General features: G+C 26.0%; 1 protein-coding gene across 1 annotated transcript in view; it reads right to left on the bottom strand.

Annotated features, from left to right (window-relative positions):
• Positions 1 to 5409: 5409 nt before the first annotated feature.
• Positions 5410 to 16650, bottom strand: part of LOC117180213 (serine/threonine-protein phosphatase 6 catalytic subunit) — a 36221-nt gene continuing 24980 nt past the window's right edge. Inside the window, exons 5-7 of the mRNA XM_033372598.1 lie at positions 16002 to 16107; positions 13090 to 13251; positions 5410 to 5897 (exon numbers count right to left, since the gene is read on the bottom strand). Of these exons, the coding sequence (XP_033228489.1) occupies positions 5707 to 5897; positions 13090 to 13251; positions 16002 to 16107 (459 nt within the window). The 3' untranslated portion in view covers positions 5410 to 5706. The remainder of the gene's footprint in view (positions 5898 to 13089; positions 13252 to 16001; positions 16108 to 16650) is intronic.

Genomic DNA, 16650 nt, shown 5'->3' with positions numbered 1-16650 from the left:
GTTTTTAACTGCTTTGAATTCCAAAAACTGTTATGAAACCTTTTTCTCCTTAAACTAGATATATTGCACATCATTAATTGATTTTCTTGTAAAAAAAAACTACCCAATATCGTGCGCACAGCACACGTTTGAATACTCTTTGGTAACTAACACCCAGTATGCTCTTTATGTAATTTTGCGGAAGTGTGCCATTTAAGGGTTAAATCCAGTACTATCAGACTACTTTTACAAGAAGAAAAAACATTGTTATTTAATTTTATATTGCGAATTTTAAAAATTTAAGCATATTCTCGAAAAAATTCCCTGACCTTACAAAAATTCCCTGCCATTTTCAGATTTTTCAGGAATATAAAAATTCTCGGACAATTCCAGATTTCCCAGGTGAGTAGACGCCCCGTAGAATGATGTAAGTTTTCCCAAATAAAAACGGTTTTAGAGAAGAACCCCACTCGTTCCAACGACCTCTTGATATTGGCACGTCAAAACCTGAGAAAAGTTCTTTCTCGCAAAAATAGCATTATCCTTTATCCATAAACCTACTTGAATAAAAATACAGCGATGTTTCCAGCTAAAGTATAATTCTCTGGACCACCGGTCGTGAAAGTAGAAAGCATTTAAAAAAAGAAAAACAAGTGCGGCTCTTCTCAATCTAGAGCATACTTATTTCATTGGCATCACACAGTCTGTCGGTATAAAACGTTATTTCTAGTAGACCGTCGTCTTATACTTCTGAAGGCACTGTTCAAGGATTCGTAATCGAACATTCCGAAATCTCGGATTCGCCAAGCCCACTGCTATTTATATATGTATGAAATACACTGGGCACAAAATTCAATGGAAGAGAACTAAAAAATATTGATAAAAGTCATGTAAAATTGAGTTTATTGTTAATTTTTAAACGGACAAAAACTGGAAACTTAACCTGTTTTCTATCATTTCGAAATGAAAGCGTTTGAAATTTAAAAGAAAAATTTATGAAATCCAATTCCAAATATTTTAGGCAGGGAAAATTTTGAAAGAGGACACTATTTCGAGTGGAATGAAAACGAATTAAAACTGTATCATTTCTGAATGAAAGCGTTTAAAACATAATTTTAAATTAGAATTTAGCATAATTTTAAATTAGACATTTTTTTAATAAATGCTTTTAAAATTCAAAATCTTTAAACTAAATCTTTTAAATCCGGACTCTGAAATATTCAATTTAGTTTTCAATTTCAAATACTTCCCAATGAAATTATCAAAAAATTTTTAATCATCAAATTTTAAACGCTTTTATTCTGTTTTTGTACTGTTTGATTATTTTTATCAATGTAATTACTTTTAATTAAATTTTATTAAGTTTCCACTTTTAGTCCATTCACTCATTAACAATAAACTAAATTTTACATGAATTTTATCAATATTTTTAAATTTTCTTCCGAACTACATTTGAATCTACGACATATCCCACAACATTTGTTTGTTTTTCTTTGTTGAAAAATCATTAGTTTTTATTGCAAATTTTTTTTCAAATCTTTTTTTGGTTCAAAAATTAATTTTTTATCTAAAAATTGAACCTTTTGATTTTTTGTAACAAATTTATTTTCTAAGTTGCAAATTCATTTCTTGCGATGAACATTTAAATATTTTGTTTAAAATTTCTCTTTTTTGTATAGATTCGACTGTTTTTATTTACTATTAAAATCTTTTTTTGTTGGAATATGAACTATTTAATTTTTCGTTAAAAACTGATCTTTTTACTACTTTTTTTAAAAGTAACTTTTTTGTTGGCAGATTAATGAATTCAATTTAAAATTAATTTCTATGGATAAAAATTTAGGAATTCTACTAAATAATTTGCAGTTTTTGGTTGAAAATTAATTTTTTTTCAATTTAACTACACTGTAAAAAAAGATTTATGTAAAATTACAAAGTTTCGGAAAATTACATATTGTATCATTGTAAAGATCACACACTTCACTGTGTGATTTTACAAAAGTGTGTGAAATTACATCCTCTAGCGATGTAAATAAAAGGACCCCCGAACAGCAGTGTAATATTAAACACTTGATAAAAACAAAATGACACATTTCCTCGTACAAACTTTACATTCAAAAGGGAAAATTCATTCGCAACATATAAAAATACCATGCGTCAGTAAAATCACTATGCTGTGATTGAAAAATACATCGAGATTTTTAATTTTACTAAAAATCTTCAATTTTACCCTGACGAAAACTGTAAGATTTTTTATTTTTAATTAAATGAAAATTTAGAATAATTAATCAAAAAATGATATGTGAATACGAAAGCGTCTTTCGTTTTCGTTGTTTATCGATGCCTTCATCCTCTAATTTTGAAGAAATTGACAGCTACGTTCAACTTTTTTGACAGCTTTCACACAAAAATAGATCAAATTCGAGCTATTCCTTTTCTGCCTTCTACATTTTCTCCTATTGGAACGGAAAAAATGCGTTTATTCAAAACGTATATTTCATATCTTTGTTACGGAATATTTAAACATAAAAAATACACATAGTATCTTATGTGTTTCAGGTAAGTGGTAACGTGTACGAATTGTGTTTCTTCAATCTGCATGAAATCTTATACGAAGTTTGAGCTTCGAGTGTACGAAACCTGTCGCCCTGATACATTTTGTTTTATTTTATTCTTTCACATGATGAATTTCATATTTTCGTGTGTAAAATTATCGGCCGAATTGGAATATCACAACAGATTCAATTGTGAAAATCATCGCAAGGTGGATTCTTACAATTTTTCGTAAAGTTACTCCGATGCACGAGGGTCCTTTTATTTAAATTCACCAGAGATGTAAAATTCAATAGATTTTTTTTACAGTGCATTCCATTTTGGGCTGAAAATGTTTTCAAACAATAAGATTAAATTTCTACCAAACAGGCAAATTTTCAACAAAATTGTTAAATTTCCAAACTAAAAAAATTAACTTTCAATCAAAAATAGAATAGTGACATTTTTTTATTTAAAAAATGTGAACTTCCAAAAATATATACAATTTGCAATAAAAGGAGTGAATTTTCAACAAAAAAAGCAAATTTTTTAATAGAATAGTTAATGAATATGTCCAACCAAAAATATTACTTTTTAACAAAGTAGTATAACTTTAAACAAAAAATAACTTTCAACGAAAAATGTAATTGTTGATACTCCATTTTTAAATTAAAAAATTAATTTTTAACATAAAAAAATTTTGAAATAAAATTGTTGAATGTACATCAAAAGAAATGAAGATGCAACTAAATAACATTGTAACAAATAATGAACTAGTTCAATTTTCAGTTAAAAAAATAATTCTGAACTAAAAAAAAAGGAGACAAAAGTAGTTTTTAACCAAAATAAACGAATTTGCAACCAAAAAGATTAATTTTCTTAAAAAAGTCAATATTCAGACACATAGTTGAATTTTAAACTAAAAATATCATTTGCAAATAAAAGAATAACGAATTTCGGAAAAAAAAATTAGTTACATATTCATCCTAGAAATTATTTTTAACCAAAAATATTAATTTTCAAACAAAATAGGTGAATTTCCATCCAAAGGGTAGATTTTTAAACTAAAACAGGCCGATTTTTTTACCAACAATGGACCATTTAAATTCTCAGTTAATCAACTTTTAACAACGAAAAACTGATTTTCATAAAAATAGCGTATTTTAAGCCGAAGAGATGAATCTTCAATAAACAACAGAAAATTTAGTAGATGATATTTTAATCAAAATATATTTTTAATTAAAATCCGTTGAGTTCAACAAAAAGTAAAATTTTTCAACGAATCATGCAAGTTTTTCAATAAAAAATATCAGTTTGTAATCCAAAATAAAACAAAAACAAGTAAGTCAAATTTTCAATCAAAGACCGATAAAATTTTAATAAAAAGCAGTCAAATTAAAAAGACAATTTTTCTCCAAAAAATATGGTTTTATAATTTTAAACTAAATGGCTCTATTTCACAAATAAACTATAAACTTTTATCAATAATTTCTATTAAAAGACCCTACTTTTCATTGATTAAATTTAAATTTTCACAGAACTCGGATCTGAACAGATCCCTCATTTCTTAAGATTATATAAAAACATGTCAAGAGATTTTTTTTAATACACATTTTTCAAGCAATCAGTTGCAATTACAAATAAACAGATGAATTTTCCAGAAAAAATATAATTTTTTAACAAACAGTTGAACTTTCAAGTTAAAAATATGGATTTTTAATCAAATAAGTGAATTTAAAAAAAAATACACATTTTTCTAGCAATCATTTGCATTTACAACCAAATAGTTGAATTTTTAAGCAAGACTTAAGAGGAGACTTAAGAATTTCTTAGATATTTCAAAAGATTTCTAGGGACTTTATTTTATTATAAAAGATATCAAGAAATTTTTACCTAAGATTTTAAAGGACTTCTAACAATTTCCAGGGTTTTTTTTGTCGTCTCAATAGGATTTCAAAGATTTCAAGATATTCTCCTCAATTAAATCCTGTATCTAGTGTATTATTTATATATCAGTGGCCCAAACCCGAACAGGGAGTCGGTCTTGGAAACAATTGCCGATCAGCAGGCTCACACAATCCGTATCACAAAAATTGAAAATAGAGCAGGTTCAAGATTCGATCAATACCGAACTATATTAGACGGTTTTGGGTCTGTGATCGGGATTATTAGTTCCCACATGGGAATAATCATTGTCATGTCGTTGCCGTCGTTGTCCCTGGAATTCAGGTTTCGATGCTCTCTCTCAGTCACCGAATTTATTTAAGTTAACGGTATCGCTATATTACACAAACGCTTATTAATTTAGAGGCACATTGCTAAGGGTTTTGGTTTTCTTAAAATGTTTCTCGCCCAGACCCCCCCCCCCCATTACCCACCCACCCACCCATCCATCCGACGCGTCAACCAATTCTTCATTCAAAAAAGTGGTAAAAACTGTACAAAGTACGGAACTTACGCCTTATCGTCCAGATGATCCGACTTAAAAATCGTCGTTTACTAGCTATTTATTTTTCGCACGGTGTGAAGCAAACATAGATCGCTTTATCAGGAAGACCTTAATGATAAGATAGTTTTATAAACGCCCTTGATAAACCTGAATTCCAGACGCGACAACACCCGGAAAAAAACCAACAAAAAAATATTCACTTCACCTCGAGCCTTCAACGGAATGTTTGTATTTTTGATCTACTTGCTCCCTAAAAGAGCAGGAAATATTTTTGAAGTTACTCTCAGGGTGTGAATATTCTTGAGGAAATAGAGAGTAGACAAGAAAAAAGCATCTAGACCACAGAGCGTTCACTTCAATGCGAATCCTGCTATATTAGAATAGAAAGATTGGACCAAAATCGCGACAGTCAGTTCCATCGTGACAAAGAGGTTCTTCAGCCTTTCGGGTTTTTATTGTTTTTTTTGTTTTTGTTTTGTTTGTTAGGGTCCTTTTTTTGGAACGTAAGCTCAAGGTTAAGTCGTTCCCGCCGAAAGTCGCTCACCAGCCTCTCGGAAAAAAACTCCCGAGAGAATTCTAAAATTCTACGTGTCAAACTTGCGGTGTGTGTACGTCATTGGAAATTTCACCTGCCATGATCGCATCAGCCGGACCCACCAGACCAAGAAACAGTCATGTAAATCCATTAAAGCCTAGACCAAGATGACCCTCTTCTGGGCCCATAAAGGTGCGGGTGCCGAGTTGAATCACAAAAAGTACGGGGTGGTGATTATGGGAGGAATGACTCGCTCGGATTCTGGCACCGCTTGGAATAGCACCGGCGTTCTGTCGTCCACCGTCGTGAACTGCAATATGCTTGCTATGTTACCACAGCGGTAACAATAATTTGGCGCCGACCATACAGTCACCAGCTTATCATTGAACATGTACCTATAACCTGAAATCATAAAACCGTTTTATTTCGTCAGATTTTTCAGAAATTACAGACTTCACGGAATTCTCAACGATAAAAAAACAACTTATTTCTCAAAAAAGAAAAATTAATTTTCAATCAAATAATTGAATTAAAAAAAAAATGTCAAGCAATCAGTTGCAAATAAATCAGGGTGGCCTTTTTAATCGAAGAAAAAAATGCCTGGTCATTTCACAGTTTTTTCCGGGTTCGCAAACATTTTTCACGGTCAATGAAATTGAAAAAATCGAACTTTATTCTAAACATTTTACCAATTAAAGTAATAAACAATAAAAAACAAATTTAATTCATACGTATGAAATGGAAGATACTAACACTTTTCAATTGAAATCTTTTTAATGAAATGCAGATAAACTGAAAAATTTAGAACTTTTATAAATTATAGAGTTCAAAGATTCAGATTAAATTCCAGAAATATAAATCCACGTTAACTTTTTCAATACTCTAAATAAAAGAATCGAGCAATGAACTTTAAAAATTTTCAAAATTATATTTTTTTAAAAATAATTTTAAGCTAGACAAATCAAAAAATAAAAAATCATTTTTTTTAACTTGACAATTTTTTTAATTAGATTATTTTTTATTTCAAAATATTGAGAAATCTAGAAATGGTTTTACATTTTTCCAAACTCAAAATCATTGTTGAAATTTTTTCGAATCGTTTAAATATATTTGTAAATTAATTGAATTTTTCTTATAACTCCTAGAAAATCCTGCAAATTAAAAAAAATCCTTAAAATTTGAATTTATAAATAACAATAGGAACTTATTATTTGTAGAAAAAATTAGAGTGATTTTAAGAGATATTTAGAAGTTTTAAAAATATCAAAATGAAATTTAGAACTCGAAATGATTTAAAATCATTTACACGAAGTTTGTGACTTGAAAAAATTGGACTATTCGTACCGCAATTTTGGTGCAAATACCCACAGCCGAATTTAAAACGAAATGCAGATTTCAACAAAAAAATTTAGAAACTTTATAAGAATTGTGAAAGGCTTAAAAAGAATAAAAACATTATCTTGGGATTCCTAGAAAAATTTAAAATAGGATTTTTCATTTTGAAAAATGATTGTAACAGAGAATTTAAAAAGATTTTAAGATACTTCCAAAATGATCCAAACGGAACCTGGAAGATTTTAAGCTCTAAGAAAAATTCGGTTAATTTAAAAATGTATTTAGAAGTTCTAAACAAAAATGTTAACACACTTTTTTCAATTACTTGAAGACATTTCAAGTTTTTGATTAATTTTGAATCTTTTCAAAACTAAGAAATATCTCTTGAAATTATTATAATAAGTGTTCAATTGCTATTTATACGTCAAAATTTAACAATTTCACTCCCAAATTAAACATTTTTTAAACAGAAAAATTCAAATTTTATTCAACTGTATTCAATTTACTCGTCTTAAATGAACAGTAAAATCTTTAATGGATAAGAAAACTAATTTTGAACGGATTTAGAATCATTTTGTCAAATCAATTATTGTTCAGTTTTTTATACTTTAATTAATTACAAAACTGTTAAAATCAAACTTGGGCAAATTTTTCTTCTTAAAATTCGTAAAATTCCTGGTCAAGAAATAAATTCACTGCCATTTCTCGATCTCAGAAAATTCCCAGATTTCCCGGTCCAGCGGCCACCTGGAAATAGTTGAATTTGCCAACAAACATACGAATTTTTAGAAGCAAATATATTTTTTAACCAAATCGCTGAATTTTGAACCTAAAAATATGAATTCAATCAAATAATTGAATTTAAAAAAAGGCATTTTTCAAAAAGACACTTGCGTTTACAACTACATAGTTGCATTTTCCAGCAAAAAATATGAATTTTTAACATTAAAATATAATTTTTAACCAAATCGTTGAATTTTCAACCTAAAAATATGAACTTTCAATCAAACAATTAGATTTAAGGATGTAAAATACGTTCAATCAATCTAAAAGTTGCCTATCTTTAAAATGATTGATAAAATCGACAAAAAATATCTATTATTAATTTTTGTAAATTTTGATGGAGGGTTCTAAGCACACTTCAAAAAAAACTAATGCAGGTTAAGATTGTTTATTAAATAGTAGTTATTTAAAGTTTTAGTTTTTTCTTTCGCTCTAGAGAAAAGTTACAATTTTTATTTAATCCTAATGATCAAGGCCTTATTTTATTCTTCGAAGGATTCTCGAAATTACTATTTGGGTTGATTTTATTTTAAAACATTTATTAAGAAATCATACAATTATTATTATTATTATAAATAATCATATTTTACATTTTAATTAACACCACCGAAATATAATTGTAGAGAATCCTTTAAAGAATAAAATGAGGCCTTGATCATTAGGATTAAACAAAAATTGTAACTTTTCCCAAGAGCGAAAGGAAAACTAAACCTTTAAATAACTACCGTTAAATAAACAATTTTAACCTGAATTTTTTTTTCTGAAAAGTGTTTGGAAGCCTCCATCAAGATTTACAAAAATTAATAATAAACCTTTTTCTGTCGATTTCATCAATCATTTTAAAGATAGGTTACTTTTGAAATTGATTGTACGTAGTGTAAATCCTTAAAAAAGACATATTTCTAAAGCAATCAGTGGCATTTACAACCAAATAGTCAAATTTTCAAGCAAACAGTGGACATTTTAAACCAAATAGTTGAATTTTCAACTTCAAAATATGAATTTTCAATAAAAAAATTAATTTTTTTAAATACACATTTTTCAAGCAATCAGTTGCATTTACAAATAAACAGTTGAATTTTTCTGCGAAAATTATCATTTTAACGAAATTGATGAATTTTCAGCCTAAAATTATGAATTTTCAATCTAATAATTGAATTTAAAAAAATACATATTTTCCAAACAATCAGTTTCAGTTACAACAAAATAGTTGAATTTTTAAACAAAAAAAAGGGATTTTTAACCAAATGGTTAAATTTTCAACCTAAAAATAAGAATTTTTAATAAAATAACTAAATCTTTTTAAAAATACACATTTTCATCCAATGAGTTGCATTTACAACCAAATAGTTGAATATTCCAGCAAAAATATCAATTTTTAACACAAAAAAAAGGAATTTTTAACCAAATGGTTGAATTATCAACCAAATGATACGAATTTTCGATCAAAAAAGATTTTTCAGTCAAAAAAGAACAAAAATTGAAACAAATTGTTGAATTTTTAATCCAAAAAGACTAATTTTTAACTACAAAATATGAATTTTTAACATAATAGTGGAAATTTTTTATAAAATTGTTAAAGTTTGTTGGCGAAAACACAACCTTTCTACAAAACAGTTAAATTTTAAACAAGAAACTATACATTTTAAACGAAAAAGTTTTTTACCAAACAAGCCAATTTTCTAATATACAGTTAAAATTTCCAACCAAAACAACAAATTTTATACAAAACCGTTGAATTCTTAAACGAAGAAAGATTTTTCAGTCAACAAAGAAGAAAAATTTAAACAATTGTTCAATTTTCAAGCAAAAAAGACAAATTTTCGACAAAACAGTCGAATTTTCAACTCAAAAATATAGATTTTCAACAAAATAGTGGAAATAAAATCGTTACATTTTGAAGCCAATAAGACAATTTTTCTACAAAACAGTTCAACTCTGAACACAAAAGTCTGAAATTCGAAACAAAAAGTTTTTAACCTAGCATTCTAATTTTCTAACAAACTGTGAGTTTCAAAAAAAAAAGAATTTAAAACAAAACAGTTGCATTTTTAAAACGAAATTGATGTATTTTCATGAAAAAAGTTCATTGCTAACCAAGAAAGATAAATTTTTATCCAAATAGCTGAATTTAAACAACAACTAAATCAACTTTTAACCAAATAGATGAACTTTCAAGCAAAAGAGGCTAATTTTCTATCAGACAGTTTCATTGTTTTTCAAAAATGACGAACTTGTTAGAAGACCGTGGAATTTTTAAGCAGAAAATTGGAATTTTTAACAAAAAAAGGTCTTTTTTAACCAACAAAGATAACTTCTGAGATAAAAGTGGAATTTTCATTTTAAAAAAGATTAATTCTAAAAGAAACACATAAAAGTTTATATTTCAACCGAAAAGGATCTGCATTTCTAACCAACATTCAACCCAGCAAACGATTTTAATTTTAAATAAAAAACAGTTGAATTCTACTAAAAAAGATTAGAATTTTCAATCAAATATATAAATTATCAATCAAAACCGAATAATCTTTATCCAAAGAGTTGAATTTTCTACCAAACTGCTTAAATTTTGAGCTGAAAACGAATTTTCTAAAAAAAAAACATAAATACTTTTCAACCAATCAGTTGAATTTACAGCCAAATAGTTGAATTTTCAAACGAAAATAAGAATTTGTAAACAAATGGTTCAATTTTCAACAAAATTATATGAATTTGTAACCAAAAAGACGAATCTTTAACAAAAAAAAGTTGGATGTTCAACCAAGAAAGATTTTTCAGTCAGAAAAGAAAAAATCAACTGAATTGTAGATTTTTCAAGTCAAAAATACCAATTTTCAACCACAAAATATGGATGTTCAACAAAATAGTGAAAAGTTCTATAAAATTGTTAAATTTTAAAGCCAACAAGACATGTTTTCTAAAAAAAAGTTGAATTTTGAACATGAAAGAATGAAATGAAATTTTATACAAAACAGTTGATTTTCTACACGAATAAGGATTTTTCAATCAAGAAAGAAAAAAATTCAATCAAATATTTCAATTTTCAAGCCAAAGACGAATTTTCTATAAAACAGTTAAATTTTCAAGACCAAAATATGAATTCTCAACAAAATAGTGGAAAGTTCTATAAAACTCTTAAATTCTGAAGCCAAAAAGACAATATTTCTACACAAAAGTGGAATTTTTAAACCGAAAATATGAATTTTCATGAAAAAAGTTCATTGTTAAACAATAAAGGTGAATTTTTATCCAAATAGTTGAATTTTCAACAACAAAAAATCAATTTTTAAACAAATACATGAAATTTCAAGCCAAAGAGGCGAATTTTAAATAAGATAGTTTAATTTTTATGCAAAAAGAAGAATTTTTCAGAAGCAAGCTGCATTTTTAAGTAGAAAAATGTAATTTTCAACAAAATAGGTCCTTTTTTACCATGAAAGATGACTACTTTTCTACGAAAAAAGTTGAACTTTCAATCCAAAAAAGATGAATTCTGAAAGAAAAATGTCAAAATTGATATTTCAAGCAAAAAGGTTTTGAATTTCAATCAACTTTGAACCAAGTAGTTGAAAAATATTATTATTGATATTTCCAACCAAAACTATGTTAATTTGAAATAAAAATAGTTGAATTTTACCAAAAATACGAATTTTCAACGAAATATTTGAATCTTCAACCAATACAGATTAATTTTTACCCAAAGAATTGAAACTACTGAAATTTTAAGCTAAAAATGCGAATTTTCGACAACAAGCAAAACCAACCAATCAGTTGCATTTACAACCAAATAGTTGAACCTTTAAACAAAAAAGGTGAATTTTTTACAAGAAAAATTAAATTCTTAACCAAATGGTTGAAATTTTGACCTAAAAAGATGAATTTTCGAGCAAAAATAAGAACTATCTACAGAAGAGTTGAATTTTCAAATCCAAGAACATTAATTTCAATAAAATGCATGAATTTTCAACCAAACAGTTACATTTTCAAATACAAAATCTCGATTTTAAACCAGAAATAGAATCGTCACATTTTCTGTTGAAAACCTTAATTTTCAAACAAACAAAAAACGAATTCTCAACCAAAGATATTAATATTCAACCACGACAACAATTTTTTTAACAAAGTCGTCCAATTTTTACCAGGTAGTTACATCTCCCAAAAAAATGAATTTTTAATCAAATAATTTAACTTATCACAAAAAAGTGGAATTTTCAATCCGAAAAAGATTAATTCGCAAAGAAAAATATAATTTTTGGTATTTCAAACAAAAACATGTTAAATTTAAAACAGAAACAATTGAATTTAGCCAGAACAACGAGTTTTCTACAAAAGAATTCAGTTTTTAAGCTGAGAAGTCGAATTTTTCAGAAAATGATTAACTTCATAAACTTTCGACCACAAGGATAAGTTTTCCACAAAATAGTTGTTTTTTTTTAACCAAATAATTGAATTTTCAAGCCACATTCATGAATTTTCAACCCAATATTCGAATTTGCACAAAAAAGATTAAACTTTAACCAAATAGTTGTAGTTTCAATAAAAAAATATTCATTTTTAATAAAAAATAGTTCACTTTCAAACAAATAGTAAAATTTTATACGAAAATATTTGAATTTTCAAGCCAAAAATATGAATTTTCTACAAAACTGTTGAATTCTCAACCAAAAATATAATAGTAAATTTTTCTACAAAAAAAGACGACAAAATTAAAAAATTTTCAAGCCAAAAAGACAAATTTTTTCGAACTCTTTGGAATTTTTGACTCCAAAAGTTGAATTTTTAACAATAAAGTTCATTTCTAGCCAAGAAAGATAACTTTTTAACAAAATAGTTGCACTTTTAACGAAATAATTAAATTTTGAATCAACCAGTGGATTATTTAAACAATTAGTTGAAATTTCAAGCCGAAACGATAAATTTTAAACCAAAAGTTCGAATTTTCAAAAAAAATATATGTTAAACGACGAAAAAAATGGTTGCTTTTTTAAATCAGTTAAATTTTCACCCAAAAAAGTTGCATTTTTAAACAAACAAGTTAAATTTGTTTAGCCACATTTTTTTTTATGTAATTTTTTTCTATCGATTCAGCTAGCATTTAAGCAAACAATGATCAAAAAGGGGACAAAACGAGTTTTTTGAAAAGAAGGGGAAAAGAGAAATTCTTTTTTAACCCTCAAACGGTACATTGGTGCGAATTGGTTTGTTTGCAATGTTAATATTAAATATTTAATATATGGAACATATAATAAACAACTAGCATATATCACAGATATTTAACATATTTATTTAATATATGTGGGAATAATCCGCTGCAGCTGCGTTTGCGTAAATGCCAAAAAAATGAAAAAACTTCAGGTGCGAATTCACACCAGTGTACCGTTTGAGGCTTAAAAAAGATAAAAAGAGGGGAATAGGGGAAAGATTCTGAACTCTAAAATTTGGAAAACTGATAAGAAAATTATAAAACCATAAATACCTTCTTGGACTAATTGATGTGCTCTACAAATTAGTTTTAGGTCATTTATATCCATAAACATATGAGTTGCTTTACTCCCAAATAACCAGCCAGCCCCTCGAGGGCTGACAGTCCACGTATCAACGTCTTCAGGGTCCGACCAAACCAAATCACAAAACGCACCTGTTCATTAACAAAATTTCAAGTTTAATTAAGCAATTCAGATGATAAAAAATATCTAAGAAATATTAAATCAGGATGGCTATTTTCATTAATGAAGGAAAAAATCCCGGTTATTTCCTACTTTGCAAACAATTTTCATGGTCATTAAAATTAAAAAATGCGAACTCATAAAACTGAAAAGTTATTTACTTGAAGAAATAATTTTAATTTAATTTCCTCGCTTAAAACTCAATAAACATAATAAAAAAATTACCCTCTTCCAATTCAGAAAAAATGTAAAATAAAAATTCTCTTTCTTCCAACTGAATAAAAATTTTCATAATAATACATTTCACTCTTTCAAATTTTGAAAAAAAAATTGAAAATAAAAAATTCTTTCCATAAACTGAATAAAAATGTTAAAAAGAAAAAAATGGCCTCTTCCAATTCGAAAAAAAATTTCATCCATTCCAACTCAATAAAAATGTTAAAACTAAAATATTATCCTTCCAATTTATGAAATATTGAAAACCATTACAAACTCGACAATTATCTTAAAAATATAAAATAACCCTCTAGCAATTCAACAAAAGATAAAAAATAAACTTTCCTAGTTTCAAACTCAAATAAAATGTTCAAATTACTAAATTTGCGCACCTTTAAGTCAATAAGAATGTACAAACCAAAAAGTTCCTCTTCCAATTTCGACAAAAATCAAATAGAAAAATTCCTATCCTTTCTTTTAAACTTGGAATTGTGAATTTGAAATTTTTTTAAATACAGGAATCCTTTAAATTATTTTAATTTTAAGTCGCTACAAATTGATAATTATTCGAAATCATTTAAAAATTATATATCTTCAAATTAATTTTTTTAAATAAGAAAATTATTTTCCCCTGTATATCAAGAAACTTTTATTATCTCAAGACTTTCTTTTAAAAATTTTCAAATTTTATATTATTTTGGCAATGTTTTCAAAACTTCGAAATATCTTTCAAAAAGGTTCGAATTCTTCCCAAAATGTTTAAAAATTCCTCCAAAATTAAAAAAATTGCCTTATCTTCCTGATTCTTTTTTGACCATTTTTAAATATTCTCTTAACAATAATTTTTTTAAATAAAAAATAATTTTTAATTTACAAAAGAATCTTAACATTTTTTTAAAAACCTTTTAAAATTCTCAAAAAGCTTCTAAATCTTTGGTTAGAAATTGCCAAAATCTAAAATTTTTTTTAAAAGATTAAAAATTATTTCAGGTTTTAAATTAATTTTAAAACTTTCCAAAATTTATACATATGTCTTATTTATTAATACATAAAAATTCAAAAACATCACTTTCAAATTTAAAAATAAAACAATTAAAATTGTATCATTCTTTTTATTAATTGAAAATTTTCAAATTGAGATGATTACAAATGCAATAGTTTAGACTGTAACAATACTTTAATAGAATTTGAGACTTTAAAAAAGCATTTAATTGTGAATCTATTAATTTGAAGTTACTTTAAAATTGAAAATAATTTTAAAGTTTCAATCAGACGATTTTTTAAATTTATTATTTACCTACTTAAGTTTTCCATTAGAAACAGTTCAATTATTAACTAAAGATTGGAAAATTCTTGAATTTTAAAAGAATTCTGTATCAGTTAGTAAAATGAATTATTGTGAACTTTTTAATACTTAAAGTAGAGTTAAATTTTAAAAATAAATTAGTAATTATTAATTACAGTTGAGAAACTAAAAACGTGTTTTTTTCAATAAATTTCAATTGCAAACGCTTTTAATTTTTAATTGTTTAAGTCTTAAAAACTGCATTTTAAAATTCTTTCATTTAAAAATGTTCCTTTAAAAATGAATATCTAACATGGAAATTTTTTATAGTAAAAAAACTATTGAAATTAAAATAAAAAAAGTTAAAAAAGAACTTACTTTAGATTTCTAATAATTTCTAAAAAAGAAAAGGGAAAAGATAGAAAGATTACATTATCAGCTACAGATTATCAAATCTATTACATAAAATGTTATTTCAGTTTCTAGGGATTTAATTGTAAGATATTTTTAAATATATTAGCACCATCAATTAATTAAATTATATTAAAAATATAATCAATAATTACATGAATTTGTCCTAAATTTCCATGAATTGAATAATAATTGATAGAAGTCTTTACTTCATCTTCTTATACTTAAATTCCAGTGCATATTTAGGTAAAATGAAAGTGGTAACTATATTAAATTCAATTTAAACCGCTTTAACAAATATTAAAATATTAAAAATGTTGCATTTTTAACAAATTAGAAGAAGTTGATTTTTAACCAAAAATATAAATTTTTAACTAAAATGATGAATATTTAACTGGAATACTTACATTTTTACCCAAAAAGATGAATTTTCAAACAATGAGATTATTTTTACCAACCAATTGCATTTTTAACTAAAAGACATTAATTTTCAACTGAAACTGAAGTAGTTGAATTTTCAGTTTAAACAAATTAATTTTCAATCAAATTTATGAATTTTAAACTAATATGATGAATATTAAACAGGAGTAGTTAAATTTTTTATCAAAAAGATGAATTTTTAGCTAAAATTATAGAATATTCAATTGGAATAGTAGTTACATTTTCAGCTTTAAAAAAAATTTCAACAGAAAAATTAATTTCCAAAGAAACAGAAATGACTTTTCAACTAAAATTATGAATCTTCAACTGAAAAAAATGAATAATAAAATAAATAATGCATGAAAAATTAAAAATCTGTCTCAGACAAACCTCTGTGTGGAATTTCCTGATTTCTTTCGATCGTTCTAATTTGATCTAACGTCCTAATAATTGGCGATAAACCTCCATGTACACAAAGAACTTGTTCGTCGATTAACTGTAACAAAAAATCAAACCATATATATATACAGACATATTCATTTATCTATTATAGATTCATCTAAGCTTTATAGGCTAATAGGGCAATAAATTCAATATTGAACTTTCATCGTAATAGTTTAATTTTCAACTACAATATATTCTTTTTTTACCAAGAGAGACTTATTTTCAAAATAAGACTTCAAGTTTTCAAGCTAAAAAGTTGAGTGTTTTAGAAAATAGATGACTTTTAAGCCCGAAAATATGAATTTCCAACTAAACAGTTGCATTTATAACCAAATATTCAAACTTTTAAGTAAAAAAAGCGAATTCTCAACAAAATAGTGCATTTTTTAAATGGATAGTTGAGTTTTCCACCTACGAAGATGAATTTTCATCCTGCAAAGATTAAATTTGAAAAATTTATTTTCAACCAAAGAAGATCACTTTTCTACCTAAAAGATAAATTTTCAATCCAAAGGACGAACGTTCAACAATATAATTAAATTTTTAAGAAAAAAGTTTAATTTATAACCAAATATTTGTTTTTGAACAAAACGTT

This window comes from Belonocnema kinseyi, chromosome 9 (genome assembly GCF_010883055.1).
Source record: "Belonocnema kinseyi isolate 2016_QV_RU_SX_M_011 chromosome 9, B_treatae_v1, whole genome shotgun sequence".
NCBI classification, from domain to species: domain Eukaryota; kingdom Metazoa; phylum Arthropoda; class Insecta; order Hymenoptera; family Cynipidae; genus Belonocnema; species Belonocnema kinseyi.
Note: the sequence above shows the minus strand (reverse complement) of the source record. Positions and strands in the feature narration are given on the sequence as shown.